The 18139-nt window shown below is 35.4% G+C and overlaps 1 protein-coding gene across 1 annotated transcript in view; it reads right to left on the bottom strand.

Moving 5' to 3' along the window:
- The window catches only part of LOC132707290 (aminopeptidase N-like), a 112527-nt gene that overhangs the window by 83473 nt on the left and 10915 nt on the right, over positions 1-18139 (bottom strand). Inside the window, exons 2-4 of the mRNA XM_060679082.1 lie at positions 15415-16009; positions 3642-3950; positions 2248-2419 (exon numbers count right to left, since the gene is read on the bottom strand). Of these exons, the coding sequence (XP_060535065.1) occupies positions 2248-2419; positions 3642-3950; positions 15415-15998 (1065 nt within the window). The 5' untranslated portion in view covers positions 15999-16009. The remainder of the gene's footprint in view (positions 1-2247; positions 2420-3641; positions 3951-15414; positions 16010-18139) is intronic.

Below are 18139 nucleotides of genomic sequence, written 5' to 3'. Positions count from 1 at the left end.
TTCATTTATTGGGAAAGGGTTTTGTTAAATAATCCTGATTTTAAATTCATACAAGACTGTCTAGACGAAGGTCATATGTCTCCGATTTCATTTAGCGACTATAGATCAGCAGCAGCGTACTACATACCTCATCACGTCGTTTTTAAGGAATTAATTATTGATTCACAATTAACTCAAAAAATAGGAGTTGTTTTTGACATCAACGTTTGTGATGTTGAAGGATTGTTGTTAAACGATACATTGCTTGTAGGCCCCAAACTTCAAAAAAATATATTTTTTTTGGGGTTTCGTTCATTTCATTATATTTTTGTTTGCGATATTAAACAAATGTATAGACAAATTAATGTTGACCATTAATTATAGGACTATCAATGAATTTTGTGGCGTATTTCTGATGCACAATCGCTTTAAGAATATTTTTAGCACTTCGAACACTACAAGAACTTGGTTATCAAGAAAGACCATCTTTTCCCAAGGCCTGCAACACAATTCTTGAAAAGCTTTATATCGACTATGTTTTGACTAGCAGCTCTACCTTAGAATCAGCCCTATCACTTCAATCTCACCTCATCCGGATCGTGAAACAAGGAGGTTTCAAATTAAGCAAATGAACAACAAATCATCCAGATCTTATCTTAGATTTTCCGGCATCCGAAGTTCAGGATTCATGCGCTTTCGTCAAGGGACAACCTTCTTTTTTTAAAATACTAGGTTTGCGATGGTATCCTCGGTTAGATGTTTTTTCTTCATGCATTCCATTTTAACGTGTCTGTAGATAAGCCGAATTTTTGACCTACAGGGATTTATATGGCCGTGTGTGCTATTTGCTTTAATTATTCTACAACGTCTTTGGGAAGACCTACCCCCACGCAATTATGTAAAATTTAAAGCCGTAAAGTAAAGTAAAAATTTCTCGGTTTTTAAATTGTCTCTTTTTAAAACAACTCGAGCTCCATGATTATGAAGCTGTGGTATATTTTCGTGTTGTTGATCTATCTATTTTTGATCTGTGGAAAATGCCGAGTTGCACCATTAAAAAAAACAATCCATTGCTTGAATGGTTAGCGGTCGTTTTACTTGCTGACCTGATATCTTCTGTCAAGCAAAGCTAAGCGGGGCTGCTGATTTTCGATGTCATTAACACTTGGATCGATTCTCAAGCCACGCTGGCTTGGATGTGCTCTTCTTCCCACAAGTGGAAGACTTTTGTCGCTAACCGAGTTAGCGACATACAGGAAATTGTTTCACGCAATTCTTGGCATTATGTGTCATCGCTCCAGAATCCTGCACAACGGTTTGAGACTGATATCTGTGGTCGGACCCCAATTTTTCGTTAAAATCTCCAGATGACTGACCAGAGCAACCTAATATTGAATTTAACATCGAGACATTTGACAAAGAAGAACAAAATGCTTCTTTGGGAGCGGTTTTTATCTTTGTCAAAGATCAAACGCGGTTTCACTAATACCCTTAGGTTTAAAAATAATTTAAAATCCAAGTCTAGGTTTATATTGTTCAATCGCGTTAGAATTTGCCGTGTTTCGTCTACTGGCCTGACTGCCGAACCAGTTTTAGCGGCATTAAGGCGTTTTTGTCGCACGTCGCTTCAAATGTACCCCGATAGCATCTGGTCAAAACAGCAATTTTGAGCGAGCATATAGGGAGCTTCTCAACCTCGCCAGGGCTTGTGCAGAAACATTTTTCATAAACCAGGGCCCCGCCGAGGCCTGAAACCTCCATCGCATCATTGGTTATCAAAATATGACATTTGAGCAATTTGCTATTACCCTTACTCAAATTGAAGCAGTTTTAAACTCGCGCCCGCTACGCAGCATCCAGTTCCAAAAGGAACGTCTTTAAGGCTGCACGCTGATGAGGAGCCAATGCGACATTATCATCGACAACCCTGTATATAAATAATATATCCATCCAATCAGCATCCGGAAATGACGCATATTCAATCAAGGAACCTCATTTAGAAGATGCAACCCTTATTCAAGAGGACCTTATAGAGCCGGTGAAAATCGAAGAATTGATTCAGCAAAACCAAACAAATTACAAATAATTGATTTTCTCACTATTGTGTATAGTTCTAATTAGTTTCATCATCATCCTCTACCAATGAAGAAAACCTGCCAAAACGATTTAATAAATTAGGGCCTCTAAAAGCGGTTACACTAATGTAATGTGCAATGGAACACACTCTAAATTTATGTCTTCATAAGGGTCCTTTATTACTGCACTTACATTTATTTGTGAAGGAATAAAGTACTGCATGAAAGCGCAAAAACCTTCGAAGATGTGATTACTTGGGGTTACCAATTCTCCGATCCATTGGTGACACAATTCATGAGCAAATCCGCCGGTACCGAATTGTCTCTCTGTTTCTCTTTTTAAATCGGGCAGCAACAGATACTCGCTGTAACATTAAATTGATTATAATAGGTGTCCCTGATATAATCCACCTGACCGCGTCCAATTCATTTTAAATTTTTCAGCAAGTAGAAGAAATTCTATAATTCTACGTCCACCGTCCACCGGTGGTGTCAAACAAGAAATGCACGATAATAGAAAAATTTGTAACTATACCAGCATACAAATTTCGAGAGATTAAACCGCAGAGCAAGTGTACACTGAAATTCTTTTTATAGTCATAATTCCTTCAGAATCCGTTAAACCAATTTATTATTTTGTTAGAATAATAAGATAAGGAACAATAAAATACGTTGATGTAGAATGAATAAAATCAATGTTTAGAATTGAAAACAGGTTAGTACAAACAGAAAATAGTACCAAACCAGGTTGCGTAGAATAACTGAATCAGCATTTAGTGTTTCGTACATTAATAACATAATAATAAAATTCGAATTCCAGAATGAAATACATCAGCAAACGGATTCGACTAAAGTGACGACAGTCCTATAGGGCAATATGTAATATCCATTTTAAAAGAATGGAAAATGAGACAGTAACTTCAGATACCTCCGTGGTAGCAATAAATTATATGTATGGTATTCAGTAAGTCACTAGATGGCGGTGGTAATTTAAAAAAAAAATTGATCAACATTTCAATTTGTCTATCATTAAAATAAAATTATTTCCATTGGCTTTCGCCAGGGGGCTGCTTAATTAATACGACTGCACCGAAATTAGTTGAAATTCCAAGGAATAAGAGGATGTCTGTGCAATAAAATGTATCTGGTCCTATTGATTGCGTGCCAAACTACATAAAAAAATCGGATAAACAATCAAAATAGTGACTAAGCGTTAATAATTTCAGATTCTAAGAAGACGTACATAAAAATTTAGCTACATCTAGTGGTCAAATATTTTAAATGATACACAGAATTGGAACTGTCGTTAAGATAAAATCAAACCAATATTTGAAAGTGGAAATTAATATAAGTGCTTGGATATTTTTATTTTTAAAGAAATAATTTTTTTATTCCAAAAATATTCGAAACAATAAATGCCTTTTGATTCTTGAGTTAATTAAAATTTCACTTGAATTCTTCGCAACTCCTTCGAACTTCTGTCAATTTAGTTGGAATTTTTTCAGCCCGTACATCATAATTTCTCTGCCGTTTACCCCTCATAATTACGTAATTATAAATTAATAGTAAACTGAAAAAAAATATTACGCCCAGGTCAACAGTCCCCAAAAGCTTAAGACATTGTATTGACCCGGTAGAGCGATTAGGTCTAACTTGTTGAAGTTGGTATGCATAGCAAGACTATTGTTCATAAACCGCTCAAGCAAGGAAACGATTTGCGGTATGTATTTCAACGCCCAGCTTGAATCGCGCATAACATTCTCGCGTGAACACACTCTGATAGGGATTCCGTTTACAGGTTGCGCGTCTTCACATCGGAAAATGTTGGAAACTATGAAACTTATGGATGGAAATTGCGCCGGAGGTGACGGCGACAATTTGCTCTCCACCATGTCGCTGCAACCAAAATAATGTTGAATAAATTTTATGTTAAGTGCATAACAGATACTTTGAAACTTAAGCGAATTGAATTAACCTTTATCGCAATGCAATCTGAATTATTGCAATAATATATGTTAAAAAAAAGAAACAAAGAAACGGTAATTGCAAATACCCGCCCAACTTTCTTGGTAACACGCATAGCCGGAACATTAAGAAAAATGCGGCATGACCACATCGCTGCCAGATATGTAAAGAGGCCCTGTCTATGGTGATAAATTCCATAGATTAAGACCTCTCTCAATAAGTAAGACATGTCTTAACAACTGCAACTATTCAGGGCGTCCAAATAATTTTTCAAAGTAATATATGTGGTTTATTACTTGCTTTGTAAAAAAATGTTATACAGGGTGTTTCATATGAACAAAAATAAATTATATTATAATATCTGTAATACCACTTTAGATAGTCTAATGAAGTTTGGCACACGTGCAGAATATCTCAATAGGCGTTACTTAGTGTACCACAATTTTTAAAAAATACTCCATGTGGTGGAATTTCACCTGTAAATTTTCCGATCCGATGTAAGGTTTTCGCTTAAAAAATAAAAACGTCTTCTCGGCATGGTTATAATAATATCTTTACTTTTTACTTTCACAGTTTTAATAAAATAACGAGATAAATAATAAACTATTCTCATTTAAATAAAACTACTTACTGTTAATAATTTTAATCAAAATTGTGTCTTAATAAATTAATAACAACTCGTATAAAAAAAGTATAACATAGAATCCGGATTGTTGTTGAAAGTGTCCTCTACCTTGAAGGATACGCGCTTCAGTCCTTCCCTCATATGGTCGCGCATTCCTTAAAATATACCTCTAGTGTTGCATATTAAATCGCAGGAAGCTCTTATACAATCCTCAGCTCAACTCTTCTACAGCGTTAATTGGGGTGCGATAAACCAGACTTTTAAGATTCCCCCACAAGGAAAAGTCCAAACTATTTAGGGGGCCTAGGGGGTTATGGTTGTAGTCCGTCGTGACCTACCCACCGGTTATAAAATATATGATTTAAATATTCTGTTACTACAATACTAAAGTGAGCAGGCGCGCCGTCATGCATGAACGACATTCTGATCGTAATTAAATATGATACTTCCTCTAGCAACATTGGGAAATCCGCTATTAAAAACCGGCGATAATTATGACCATTTAGCCTTTCTGGCAGGAAAACGAGTCCAATTAAATCATTTTCAACTATTTCAGCACAAACATTTACCGGAAACTGTTCTTGGTGTTTAAATTCTACAACTGCGTGTGGATTTTCATCGGCCCAAATATTGTTATTTTTTGAAATTTCTGATTGCATTTCTGGAAAAGTTAGCTTCATTTATAGATAGTATTTCTTGGTCAAATAACGAATACTGGGCAATTTTGAGATACGATATATCCAGATTAATTCCATTTTTTTATACTAAGTTCAGGAGTTTCATGAATAGAATTTGAAACTGTTTATTCAATTTCTAGAGCTCTTACGGTCTGACGAGCCCCTTTTAGATGATTATTTACCCTCAAAGTACTTATTTCAGTCAACCTTCTATGTACGTTTGAAAATGATCGCCTATCTGACGTAATGTCATTAGTCAAACATAAAATGCATATCTGCCAACTTCTTGTTCGTAAGCCCGTAGTACTTCGTGTTCCTAGTTTAAAATTGGCTATCGCAGAGGTGAAAAGTACCTTGTTAAAAAAACACTTTGCAATTTAGACCACCCAAGGTTTGATTTTAAGGGTAGATTATTTAAGTTTTGTTGCTTGGTATTTAGTTTGCAAGAATTTAAAAATCTGTTACGTTAAATTTACGTTTGAAGTACTTTCAGAAAAAGCAAGTAAATTAATGGCTATGTTAAGATGGTTTTCTGGTAGGCGATGTTGTAGAATTAGAGAGTTTGCGCGGTTCGTAGGACATTTAATTTCAAGTTGTCCTATTGTAGCTTATGGGTGGATGTATAATAAACATGTAGAACGAGAGAAATTTCTAGCTCTCATTTTTAGCGACGACCATAATATTGTTATATCGAAGACTTTAAAAGAAGATTTCCTTTGGTGGATATTTCATGTACAGAATTCATCTAATCCAACTAGGAAATTTCAGTTTAAGTTGGAAATTTTTTCGGAAGCGTCTTTATCCGGCTGGGGAATTGCTTGAATCAGGTTTCTGGATGAAAGAGGAAAAACAGTTCTATATTAAATAACTAGAGCTGTGGCAGTGTTCATTGCTATAAAGTCCTTTGCAAAACATTTTGAAAACTGCAAAATCTTAATTAGTTCAGATAATATGACAGCAATATCATATATAAATAGAATGGGGGGTGTTCAGTTTCCTGGTTAAAATGGGTTGAGTATGTCGGATTGGCAATGTTGTGAACTTCGCAACGTATGGTTATTTACATCATACATCCCATGTTGGGATAATTCGATTGCAGATAAACAATCGAGAAATAAGAGAAAGAGAAATAAATACAGAATGGGAATTAGCAGATTGGGCTTTCACGAAAATAGTTTAAAAAAAGTGAACAACAGATTGATCGTTTTGCATCAAAACCGAACAAAAAATGCAAAGTGTTGTACCTTTAAAAATTGCGCAATCTTGGTTGCTATCCTGTATTTCTTTCTCTGCTTCTAGAGGATTCTGTTAATTTTAAATCTGATTGCAGAACAGTATACCAACCATTGGCAGTCAAGCTTACGTTGGTAGCAGGACGTGTATCAGGTAAGCATATTAAGGAATCTTCCAGTGTCATCTTATGATATTTTGTTAGTGTCTAACGCCATGCTTAAGCAACATGATTCAGGGCTAAAACAGTGGTGTTTTTTTTATTTGACTAATAGAGTATGTCCTTTTAAATTTGCTGTTAATGATTTGTTAAATTTTCTCACTCAGAAATTTAATGGAGTTGTTTCTTATAGAACTTTGAACACCATAAGGTTAGCGATTTATTTTATTTCTTATAAAGCTTATACATGTAAAGGTCAGATAGTAAGAAAAATGGTTTAGAAGTATTTTTAGGAAAAGACCTTTAAGGCGCAAATATGAGAAAATATGAAATGTATAACTTGTTTTAAATTTCATCAAAACATTTTCCGATTTAGTCTTTATCGTTATAGAAACAGACCGAGAAAGTGTTGATTTTCATGATAAATGATAATATTTAAAAAAATCTAAAATCAAAAAAGGCTGCGGGACCTGGTAAATTTCAACCCCTCCTAGTATTACCGTTTTTTGAAGGAAAACCAGAACTCCATGTAACAAGTACTCTTATACAATATTTGGAAAGGAAAAAGCTTTTAAGAGGTAATGTGAAAACTGTACTGAAGTGACTTTTACTTAATGAAAATCCATTTAAAATAGTTAAATAAGAACAAACGTTGTTCAGATTTTCACATAAATAATACTAATGTGAAAACCATGTTTGTTGCGTATAAGAAACCTGATACGGTAGATGAATTAAGTTTATAATTGCTTCAAGTGTGATAGATACGTCACATTTTACCGCCTATAGTGTAAGACATAGTACTACATTATATGTAATCTTTCGAACGATACTTCATATAATTATGATCGACCTTCACTTAGGAAAGTTCGTTTAATCATTTAGTTAGGTTTGCATAATTTATAATTGAATAATATTTTGGTTTTTAAGAAATGCGGAGTTTCTCAATTAATGGTAAGAATGCAAATATTTTTTCACAAAATTAAAAATTTACCTATTTATTTTTGTTAGTTTAGGCTTATTGCGATATTTTCTCATAATTTGACAAACAAGTATAATTTACACAGTGCTCCAATAGCATTTTTCACGGAAATTAATATTTTTCATTTTGTTTTGAATGATGTCAAAAATATTGAGTGTTAAAAACGAAAAAATGTCCATAAATCCGAAAATACTCGGTATAGAGCGATTGAGTATAAAACGATGTATCTACTAATGCAGTAGTGTGCAGGGCATTCTATTTACATACTTATAAATCACCCTGTTTATTTGAAAATAATTTTGGATTATTTCTTTTAGCCTTATTTATAACTTTGACAAACTATTTGGACACTGTATAAGTTGCATTGAAATGTGAGAGAAACGAGAAAAAATAGTTTTTGACCAAAACTAAAGCTAAAACCCCTTTGGAGTTGGAAACGAATATCGCGCGAGCAATACCAAGATTTCATTTTGATAAAGGTTAAATTTGAAGTAAACAAATTTTATTCGAAATTAATCCAAATTAAGTAAATAAAAGAACAGATATTGAAAATTTTAATGGCCGGTTTATTAACATAGTGGATAGTATATATTGGATGAGCTTTCTAAGCAAAACCCGGAGAGATAAAATTGTTAAAAGCTCAACAAAATGAAAGGTACATTAATTGTTTTTAATTAAATTAAAAATGTATTTGGCCTCTTGCGTGATGTGTGATATTGATATAAAAAACCCTTATTTTAATTTTAGGTTTAATTTGCCTAAATTGTAGTCTTCTGCAATTTTTTCGTAATACTAACCTTTTTCAAATAAAAAAATAAAATCCATGCATAAAATAGGTGAAAAAAAAACTGGTGGGCTGCTGTCACTTAAAACGTTTCATATTATTGCTTCGATTGACATAGCTAAGAGTTTTTAATTTAATAATGGTGAAAACAATTAATTTGCAATTACTTCCCTTGGTCGAAAATGTATATGCTTGATAAATAGTAAAGACAATGCCCCAATGCAGGATATTGAAGACCAAGAAATCGGATTATTATTTTCAATTATGTCGTAGTATTGAACGACTGGTTATTCATAACGATTCGACGAACTCAAGACGGCGACCGATAAGAAGATTGAATGAATTGAATGATTTAAGACCGGCAATTATATTTTCTTATGTGTTATTAATTTTTAATGAAATATCTATTTCCACGCGGCTATTCAATTCAAACAAATTAATGTAACACCCGTATAACCCAAAACAAAGCACAAATTTAATAAAGTCTTAATGTTAATTGATATTAGGTTAGGTTATAGAGAAGGATTTCGAATACCTTGAGGAAGTTGCATGTTATCGAGATCGGTCTATAATTACTGATGACATTCTTGTCTGATTTCTTATGAATTGGGCAAACTCTGGAAGTTTTCCACGACTCAGGAATGCCGCTGGATTGAAGACAGAGATTAAATAATCGCTGAAGTGGCTTGGCGAGTACATAAGCGCAGTCCTTTAAAAGCAGTGATGGTATGAGATCTGGTCCTGCTTTCAACTTGGGCTTTAATTTCTTACAACCAGATATCACTTCATCTTCGGCAACATTCCGAACATCTATGACTTGATAATTCAGAGAGCCAATTGACTTGTTATCCAAAGGTAGGTTCGATCTAGGACTAAACGATAGTTTAAAGAAATCTGCGAAACCATTAACGATATCAGATGGGTTATTAAATTCACAATACTCATGGGCCATAGAATCGGGAACGCCAGCGGCATCCTTTTTGTTTTTCACGAATGTCCAAAATCTGGATGGATCGCTCTTTATCTGAGACTTGATTTTCTCAATATACCCTCGATAGGCAGTATCGACTTCGGTTTTAATTGTTTTTCTTAGGTTTGTGAACTGTGCGGAAATCTCATCGTTAGGCGCCTTTCTCATGTTTTTTGCACTTTATTCTTTTTTTTAATGTCATGTATTATAGAACTAGTGTATCATGAGGGAAATCTATTTGAATAATTGGTATATCTTGGAACATATTCGTTAAAAAATGCATACAACTGGCTGAAAATTAAGTCATTGGCTTCATCAACATCAGAGCACTCCCCAACAAAAGACCCATCGCAGTCCGCCAACATTCGATAGAGGCGTGGGAAATCTCCCTTTCGAAAATTAAAATTTCCCTGAAGGTTTGTCGCAAGATTGAAAAGTAATGTTGACTGCCTATAATTAACGGACAAAAAGAGTGCAGGATGGTGTGCATCCTCCTTAACCAGCAAATCGAGAGATCTCTCTACCTGGCAGCAATCATAATTGGAAAGGACTAGTTCCAAGATACGATTGTTCGCATTACGAACAAAGTTGAACTGAGACAGGCTAAGAGTATGCATAAAATTGCTTAGCACATTGTTATGTGCATTTCTTTCGCCAGAGAATCTAAGAACTGCGAGTACTTGGCGAGATTAAAATTCCCCAAAATTAAAAACGTATTATTATGTAGGTAGTCTAAGGACAAGAAGAATTGTAAAATATTCTCTAAGTCATCGACAGCCACTGGAGGAGGAATATAAGCGACAAAGACGAACAGCACACTGTGGTGGAGTACTAGCCTAACACGAGTCAAGTCGACACGATGAGAGGCCAAGATGTGCCTGGAATGAAACTGCAGCTCAAAGGAGTAGATTCCGCTATCCACAGCGATAGGCACACCACCACCCTTCGACAAACCAGTTGCAGCGACAATATTAGCAAAAACTTCACAGTCAGAGATAGATGAGTCAAGCCATGTTTCGGTCAGTAAAATGAGATTACAGTCATTTTGAGCAGAAGAATTAAGAACTTCGCTACCCTTGCTCCGAAGACCGCGCGTATTATGATAGTATATAGTTAATGAGTTGTCAACGTGAGACGGTAGGCTTGGATTGGGTGACAGATTGTTCGCGAGTGACATAGAAGTCGTCTGTGGTTGCTATTGACAAAGTAAATCACCTTTACGCCTGTTGACAGCACTGTCATAAGCCGTGCATTTTTTGATATCCTACGCCGCATGACTAGTGTCGATACTAGTATATTTGCCAGCATGGTCCTTAAGTTTTACACAATTTCACGTTCTTACAAGCCTTTACGTCATGGCCCTCCCCAGATCGCGGGCACGAACGAACGTTCTTACAGTACTTGGAGGAGTGATGAAACTCATTACAATTGGAGCAGCGATAAATTTCGATTCCATCAAAAACGCAGCAGGAATCGTATCCCACGAAAAGATTGCCCGCTGAAATGGCCATATCGTAAGTTTCCCTATCCAATTACACAACTCCAAAGTACAAAGGAGAGCCTCCCCATCGTACGTATTATCGAAACCAACAACGCGCACTCTGAGATAATCACCGTGTACTTCGCGAATTTCATAAGTGTGGGGAAGTTTTTCGGTAGCCAGTCTCTTCATCCTATCCACATCCTGAGGATTTTTACATCCAAGCAAAATGCCACCGTTGCTCACATGTTTGATTTTTGAGAATTGTAGATCACAAGTTATGGGATCGACATTCTCTCTCATATCTTGCTTTATCTGCGTTTTAGGCTGAGACCGGTCCTTGGGACGTATTAGGAGTCCAGGTTGCGAGTTATTTTTTAATATCTGTGAATATTTCACTGGTTGAACGTTTGGGTTTCCAGCGGTACTCAATTTATCAGCAACTAACAAAAGGAAGTCGTATTTTAGTGATTCGAAAGTGGCCGACAGTATTTGTAAAGCCATTTGAACCTTTTCCTCAATAACGTTGTTCAGAGCAGATCTGTCCAGTGAGATGCCGTTTAGAACACAATCATCGCATTTCCAAGACAAGCCCTTAGATTCAGACAAAATATTGACAAGGTCGGCGTTTTTGTGAATGCAGGTTGAATGGCTCGCTTTTTACACTCACAGCAGGAAACTCGCTTCCTTGTATTAATTGAATCATTACCAAAAACGCACAACGACATTCTCGCCGGATAAAAAACTGGTATTCGTACAAAAAAGTTTCCCACTTACATGGGCAAAACCCGATGTTAAACGTAGTAATAGTGCTTACGTAATATTCCGCAAAACCAGGATCACAAACGAAAAGGTGTTGACCATACAAAGTCCGCAATGAAACAATTAATTACTAACAATATTGATGAGAGTTCCGTATAATTTGGTAAAAACGGCTCTCCACCAATATGATCTGTTCCTCAGTGAAACATATTTTAGAGTTTGTTAGTTAACTAAAACTTAGTGCTGAATACTTAGCCCTCCTGCATTGTAACAGCAAAATCCACTCCCGGCTCTAAATCGATATTTATTTTCGAGAGTTAGATATAGCCATTGCTGTCAGTTTTTTGTAAGAGGGGTCGAGCAAAAGTGGTCAGACCCCTTGTGCATAGTGTGTAAAATTTATAGGATGATTCTTTTATATGGTATTTAGGTGCAAATGAAAATCAGATAGGCCAACCAGTTGCAGTGAGGAAGATATGGTACGTGCTCATGAGACGGATGTCAATAAGGCGGGCATCGGCAGAATTCACTTGAGTAGATACAAGCCAGTTTTTTCGTTAGATGAAGAAACTGATTTTTGTTGAATACATAGAAGACTTGGGTAACCCTTTTTACAGATCAAGTAGAAGATATTTGTGTTAAATTGCATATCAATATATGAGAACAATGGTGTAAAAATTTTGTGAGCCGATATCCGGAGTTAAGTTTCCGACAGTCTAAACCTACGGGCATAGCAAGCGGCCAATAGACATCATGCTGAATTATTTTTTCTAAAATTTTAAGTTCTTATGAGGAAACATAAAATCGTTTTGGATGTCGTATACAATTTTGACCACAAAGGCGATTTCAATGGTTAGGAAAAAATGGTTGTCCTGCCGGAAAATTGTATTTAATACTCGACTGGGCATGGAATAACATTGAATCTTTTCTGAAAAGTGAAAAAAATTCGAAAAAAAAATTTCTTGGCTTTGTCCATTGCAGTCCGTCTAAGTGAACATGCGCGGTTAATATAATCATTCCGACGATAACATTTCTCCCAAAATCCTAGAACATTGCTTCGATAGTAACGCGTCACTCTTTAGGTGAATACTGAAAATATTTTCTAGGGGAGTTGACATTCGGAAATAATTTTATATTATTCATAGGTGGAATATTTAATAAAAATACCGAAATGACACCTCCAGGAATAAAGTCAATTTGTAGAAATGAAGAATATGTAATTAAAATGTTGAATGCAGTTGAAGCCAATTGGCGCAATCCATTCAATTTGGATGATGGTCCCAAACAACTAATAAATATATGCATGGGAAAAGTAATCACAAAAGAAATTGAAAAGAGTCTATTTAATAATTTGCAAACAGGTGCTGAAAGAACGAGTAGCATTCTCCATAGGTCTATTGAAGTTTTTTTAATACTTCTTCTATGACATTTAACGACACCAAGGACAAATATTTTTGATGAGAATATTAAGAAGCCGTCGCGAATGCAATGTTAGAAGATGTGAAGATGTTTTTGAAAATTACATCTCCTAGTCATTAAAATCTGCCGAGAGACTAAGACGTGGTGAATCATGTGACATAACTGAATATAAAGTTTCTGGGTCCCGAAAGGCTCCAGTTTTTAAAGATTATCTCATATCATATGCCAATAAGAAATCCCTGTTAATTTTTATGGTGGATAATGTTTTGAAGAATGTAGTTAATTGTCTGATAAAGACGAATCATTAATAATAGAAGGATCTGAAAATTCGAAAAACGTCTTTATCATAACCCGGCATAAAGAACATGAACATGAACGTGGCAGACATTCAATATTAACCAAAAAGAGGCAGATACGCGCATCATTCTCTGGGTTCTATGAGATAGAGGGCATCTGGATCATTATGTCGTTTCGAAACAATGGGGGAATTTGAAAGATGAACAATTTGGCGGTACATTGTTTTACAGGATATTACACAACTGCATTTTTTAAATTCCAAATAAATATAGAACAATCGAGAACAATACCTGGATACCAATATTTTTGACACATGATCCTGTACCACATCAAATCAGAAACATTGTGGTTTTGCGATGTTCTGATGCAACATGCAACGCCAATAAATGTAAATACGTATTGGTATTGATAATGGTATTAAAGGGGGGCGCCCTCGCGGGCGTTCAAGCACTTAGGAAACCAGATGGGCCCGTTGTGCCCCCAGGCCGCTCTAGAGGGCCGCCCCTCCTATAGAAGGTCACCAACTCCTTTAGCCCAATACCGTGCACTGAGTCCGGATCGATGAAGGCCGTTCCAAAGACTCCCAATCTTGCCCATGTCAAGGTAGGGCACTCGGTGAGCAGATGATACGGGGTCTCCTCCCCTTTCATGCACCACCTACACTCCGGGTCGTCTCCAATGCCTAGCAAGCAAAGATGCCTCCTAAGCCTGCAATGTCCTGTGTAGGCCCCTGTTAGTGCTCTACACTCCCTTCTGGTCAGTCTAAGCAGCTCCCTGGTCCGAGGAAGGGCGGGCCCATCTATCATAAGCTTCGCCTGCCTCATTGCCGGAGCAACTCTCCAGCCCCCCGCGGCCCGGTCTCTCGCCAAGGCTTCGAGAGCTCCCCGCCTCACACACGGGATGTAAATACGTAGCGCAAGGCTTAAAGTGCTATCAAGAATGTGATTCCAAATTCTATAGCAACAAATATATAATAGGCTCAGCGGAATCTTTGAATGAAGATTTCTAAATGATTTTGAAAACAATATATTTGATTTACACTTTCTTGATTCTCCTAATCATCGGCTTATATAATAATATATAATATATTCCTTGCTTGGTTCAACATAATCGTATTTCTAACACATGTCGGCAATGGCGTCAAAAATCACATTTCAAATACTATTGCGGATAAAAGAATCTGTGTTTTTTGAAAACTTCCATTGGAGATCATGAATAAAATGGAAAATAAAAAATCTGAAAATTATATTTGCTCACTTATCATCGCTTATGTATGCTGTTCAAGTAAAAAAATCATTCGGGTATGTTGAATGGTTTCGCAGTTATATATTTCAGGATTTATTTGCTGCTCGCACAAGAAATTTAACCATAGATTTAAATTGTTTAAATAAAATATGTTAAAGAGGGAATAGAATAGAAGGGTTTCGGAAACCTTTGTTAATGAATTACTGTTAAAACGTAATTGTTTTGCGGAAAATCCGTAAAGGTTTTAATTTTTTTAATTCAAAATCGCCTTTTACGACAAAACTGCAGAAAACATCGAAATTTCTAATAAACCCGTCCATCGAAATTTATTTTTTTATAAATCGTGGCGAATGTTTTCCCTTAAATTTAGTTAAGAAGATGACAGGGGTAGTTTCATTCACTACTATTTTAAACAAATGTGCATAATGTGTGTTTTGTAATAGTAATACTTCCAAAATGTTTAACCTATTTTCGTATTTAGGTTACCTAATATTTGTCTTATTCAAGGAATCCTCCGTAAGTTTTTCGCATTTGTTTTGTATATATTTACGCAATGTTTCTTTACATAATGAACCGAAATCACAAACAAATTTTTATTTTTTAAAATTGCATCATTTTAGAATATGATGATGGTAAATATATATCATCTCCTTTTTAGAATCCAGAAGCAGGCAATAAAATTGGAACGTGGACCACGTAACTATTTGATTTTTTTTCAAACCCAGCTCCCTACCCAAGAATTGTTTAGCGTACTAATATATACTCACCCTTCTAGTTCTGTCTCGGACATCACCGCCGTATTACCAAAAACCTTATGTCCTCGGGGATGCACGATTGTAATATTAGCAATGATCCTGTGCTTTTTTCGTTCAAAAAATGGCATCATATCTTGCACATCGACAAAAACGGCCCACACGTAAAATAACTTGCCTTGAAAATTATTTTGTTTGATACCGAAGGGGACATCTTCCGTTTCCTCCTGCATTAAACCAGTATAAATTATTGAAATGTTGTATTCGGTATTTTTATGGAACTCGTGTTGAACTGTCACACTTTGGTCAGCCTCGTTCACAGTGTACTGAGACTCGTCAAGTAATGTTCCGTCGATAGTGACATTTTTTATTGTGAGTAGTTTCGCATTTGATTTGAGTTTCACTGAAGGAGCATCCTCAATAACTGTAAAAATGATCCCGACGCTGCCATTGTACTGGGGTGTATTGTCCATCAGCGGCTCGAACGAATCCTTTCCAAGAGCCATGTAAATATCGTAAGATTGGGTCTTGACGTTATCATCTGAAAACGATTTTTTCGGAAAGAGCGCTAAGAAAACAACGTACGCGTAAAAGTCCATAATGCCGCAATCTGAAACAATGAGCAATATTATATTTAATTTATTACGGAATTACCGACATTGGTCGACTTAAGCTAAAACAAATATTAAAAGTAGGATGGTGTGTCTCCGCCTTTGACGGATCCTCCCCCAATAAAGTAATTAGGATCTTTATATCTATGGTTACTGGGTAGATCCAACAGCCAATAACTTTGTTCATATTTTAGAGAGTCGTGGCTTTTTGAGAATTGAGAATTACGCAAAAGTTGTTGCTTTCGAAAAATCGACTTAATGAAACCACTTTTGAAACGTTCCAAGAAAAAATTGTCTCAAGAACGGTTACTGACATCAACAAAATTCTTGAGCGAGAAGACGCGTGAGGTCAAAAAAATCTAAAAATCAATAAGAGTAATATTTTTTCAAAATGTACAGGTTAGCTAAAAACTTTGTATTTGACGTTTTTAAGTATAATAGTCTTAACTTCAAATTTGGCAATTAAATAGTACCCACACTAGGACTTTAAAAGTTGGGAGCAATCAAAAGTCGCGAAGTATTTTTTTAAAAATTCCGAAAATTTGTTTTGGGTTATTTTTGCATAATGAAAAAAAATTTTGTGTCGAAAACTTTTCGGCAGAAAAGCATTAGGCATAAATCAAAATTGGTGAAAAATATGTCTATTTGGTTTATACAGTCTGATTAGCCGCATCGAGGGACACAATTTTTGTATTTAAGATTTCCTTCTATAACGCATGCTTCTCGATATATGTGAATAAATCCATGTGAAAGTCGTCATATCTAGCACTCAACCTAGATGCGATGACGTCATTTACGCTTCCGATATACGGGTTCAGAAAACATAGTTTCACAAAAAAAGTATTATCTCTAAAACCATTTACTCTATTGAAAAAATTCATATACCTGGAAACCTAAGAGATCCGGGGCAATAACTTTTACTTTGGGCATTTTTGGGATTATGTATAATAGAGTGTGCAGATTATGGATAAAAACTAAAAGATCCTGAAAATTTCCTTTTTCGTGGGTAAATTGTTAGCCGTAATTACATTGATTTTGCGAAAGTCTCGTAGTGGTCCGCAGGAGCACGATAGAAAAACATTGCGTCCCTCTAGGACTAGACGATATTTCGAAAGTATAAGACGGACATAGTTAAGAATATATATTCCACGAATCTGTAAGTTTGTGACAAAATTATTTAATACAAACTAATTAATGTTTTATAAGTAAAAAACAAGTCTCCAAGGAAACTTGATTACTTATAAAATTGATAATATCCTTGGTAAAGGATATTATTAGCGGGAAATTATTAAATGAAAGAAAATTCCTAATGATTTTCAGTCCCACCCTGTGAATAATAGTGAACAAGATCTAATACTAAGAAAAGTATATTTCCTTTATCAAACTCGATTTTTTCTACTTTAGATTAACTGAAAAGGAAGCTAGGGGAAATTAAAAAGTATAAGGCCGAAAAAAGTATTCAACGGGTTGGTTTCAGTAAAAACAGACAAAAGCACCTTCAAATAAAAAGAAACACATCACCATAATTTACGCTAATCAGAAGAGGTATTAATTCCGAAATGCTTGCTGTTGTTTGCGAAGAATATTAAGGACCCTAGCTTGGAGGATAGAAGGGTCGCACTTTGTGAAAACTGATTTCAAGAGGATTTTTTGAAAAATATTGCAAATAACAGTGTCATTGTAATCAAAGAAAATGAAGTTTATTTTCCTGTTACAGGACACATCAAATATAGGAGCAAAAAATTTTACATCTGCTTAGAGTAAAAATGAAATTAATAGCATACCGTAATTTTTTAGATAAGTCTTAAAAAAACCAAACAGGATAATGGGCCAAACTTCAGCTTTGTAAATAGTAATAATATGCCTGTTATGAGCTGGAAAATGGAGTACGACACATTTCTGATACACTTTTAAAAAATAAAATACTGTAATAGAGGCATTATTTATTGCACATGTCTATTCTTACACATTGCATTCTGTCATGTCAAGAGAGAAGGGGTTTTTATTTGTTTAAACGAAAAGCATACATCGGATTAAGAAAAATCAAGAAACTAAATTTATTTAGAAATGATTGAAGATGGAGAGGTGAAATTCCGTGCGCCCGGCACTGGTGTATTAAAAAAAAATGT

This window comes from Cylas formicarius, unplaced genomic scaffold (assembly GCF_029955315.1).
Source record: "Cylas formicarius isolate icCylForm1 unplaced genomic scaffold, icCylForm1.1 PGA_scaffold_9__14_contigs__length_23061073, whole genome shotgun sequence".
Lineage (NCBI taxonomy): Eukaryota > Metazoa > Arthropoda > Insecta > Coleoptera > Brentidae > Cylas > Cylas formicarius.
This window is presented reverse-complemented; position numbering and strand designations above follow the sequence as displayed.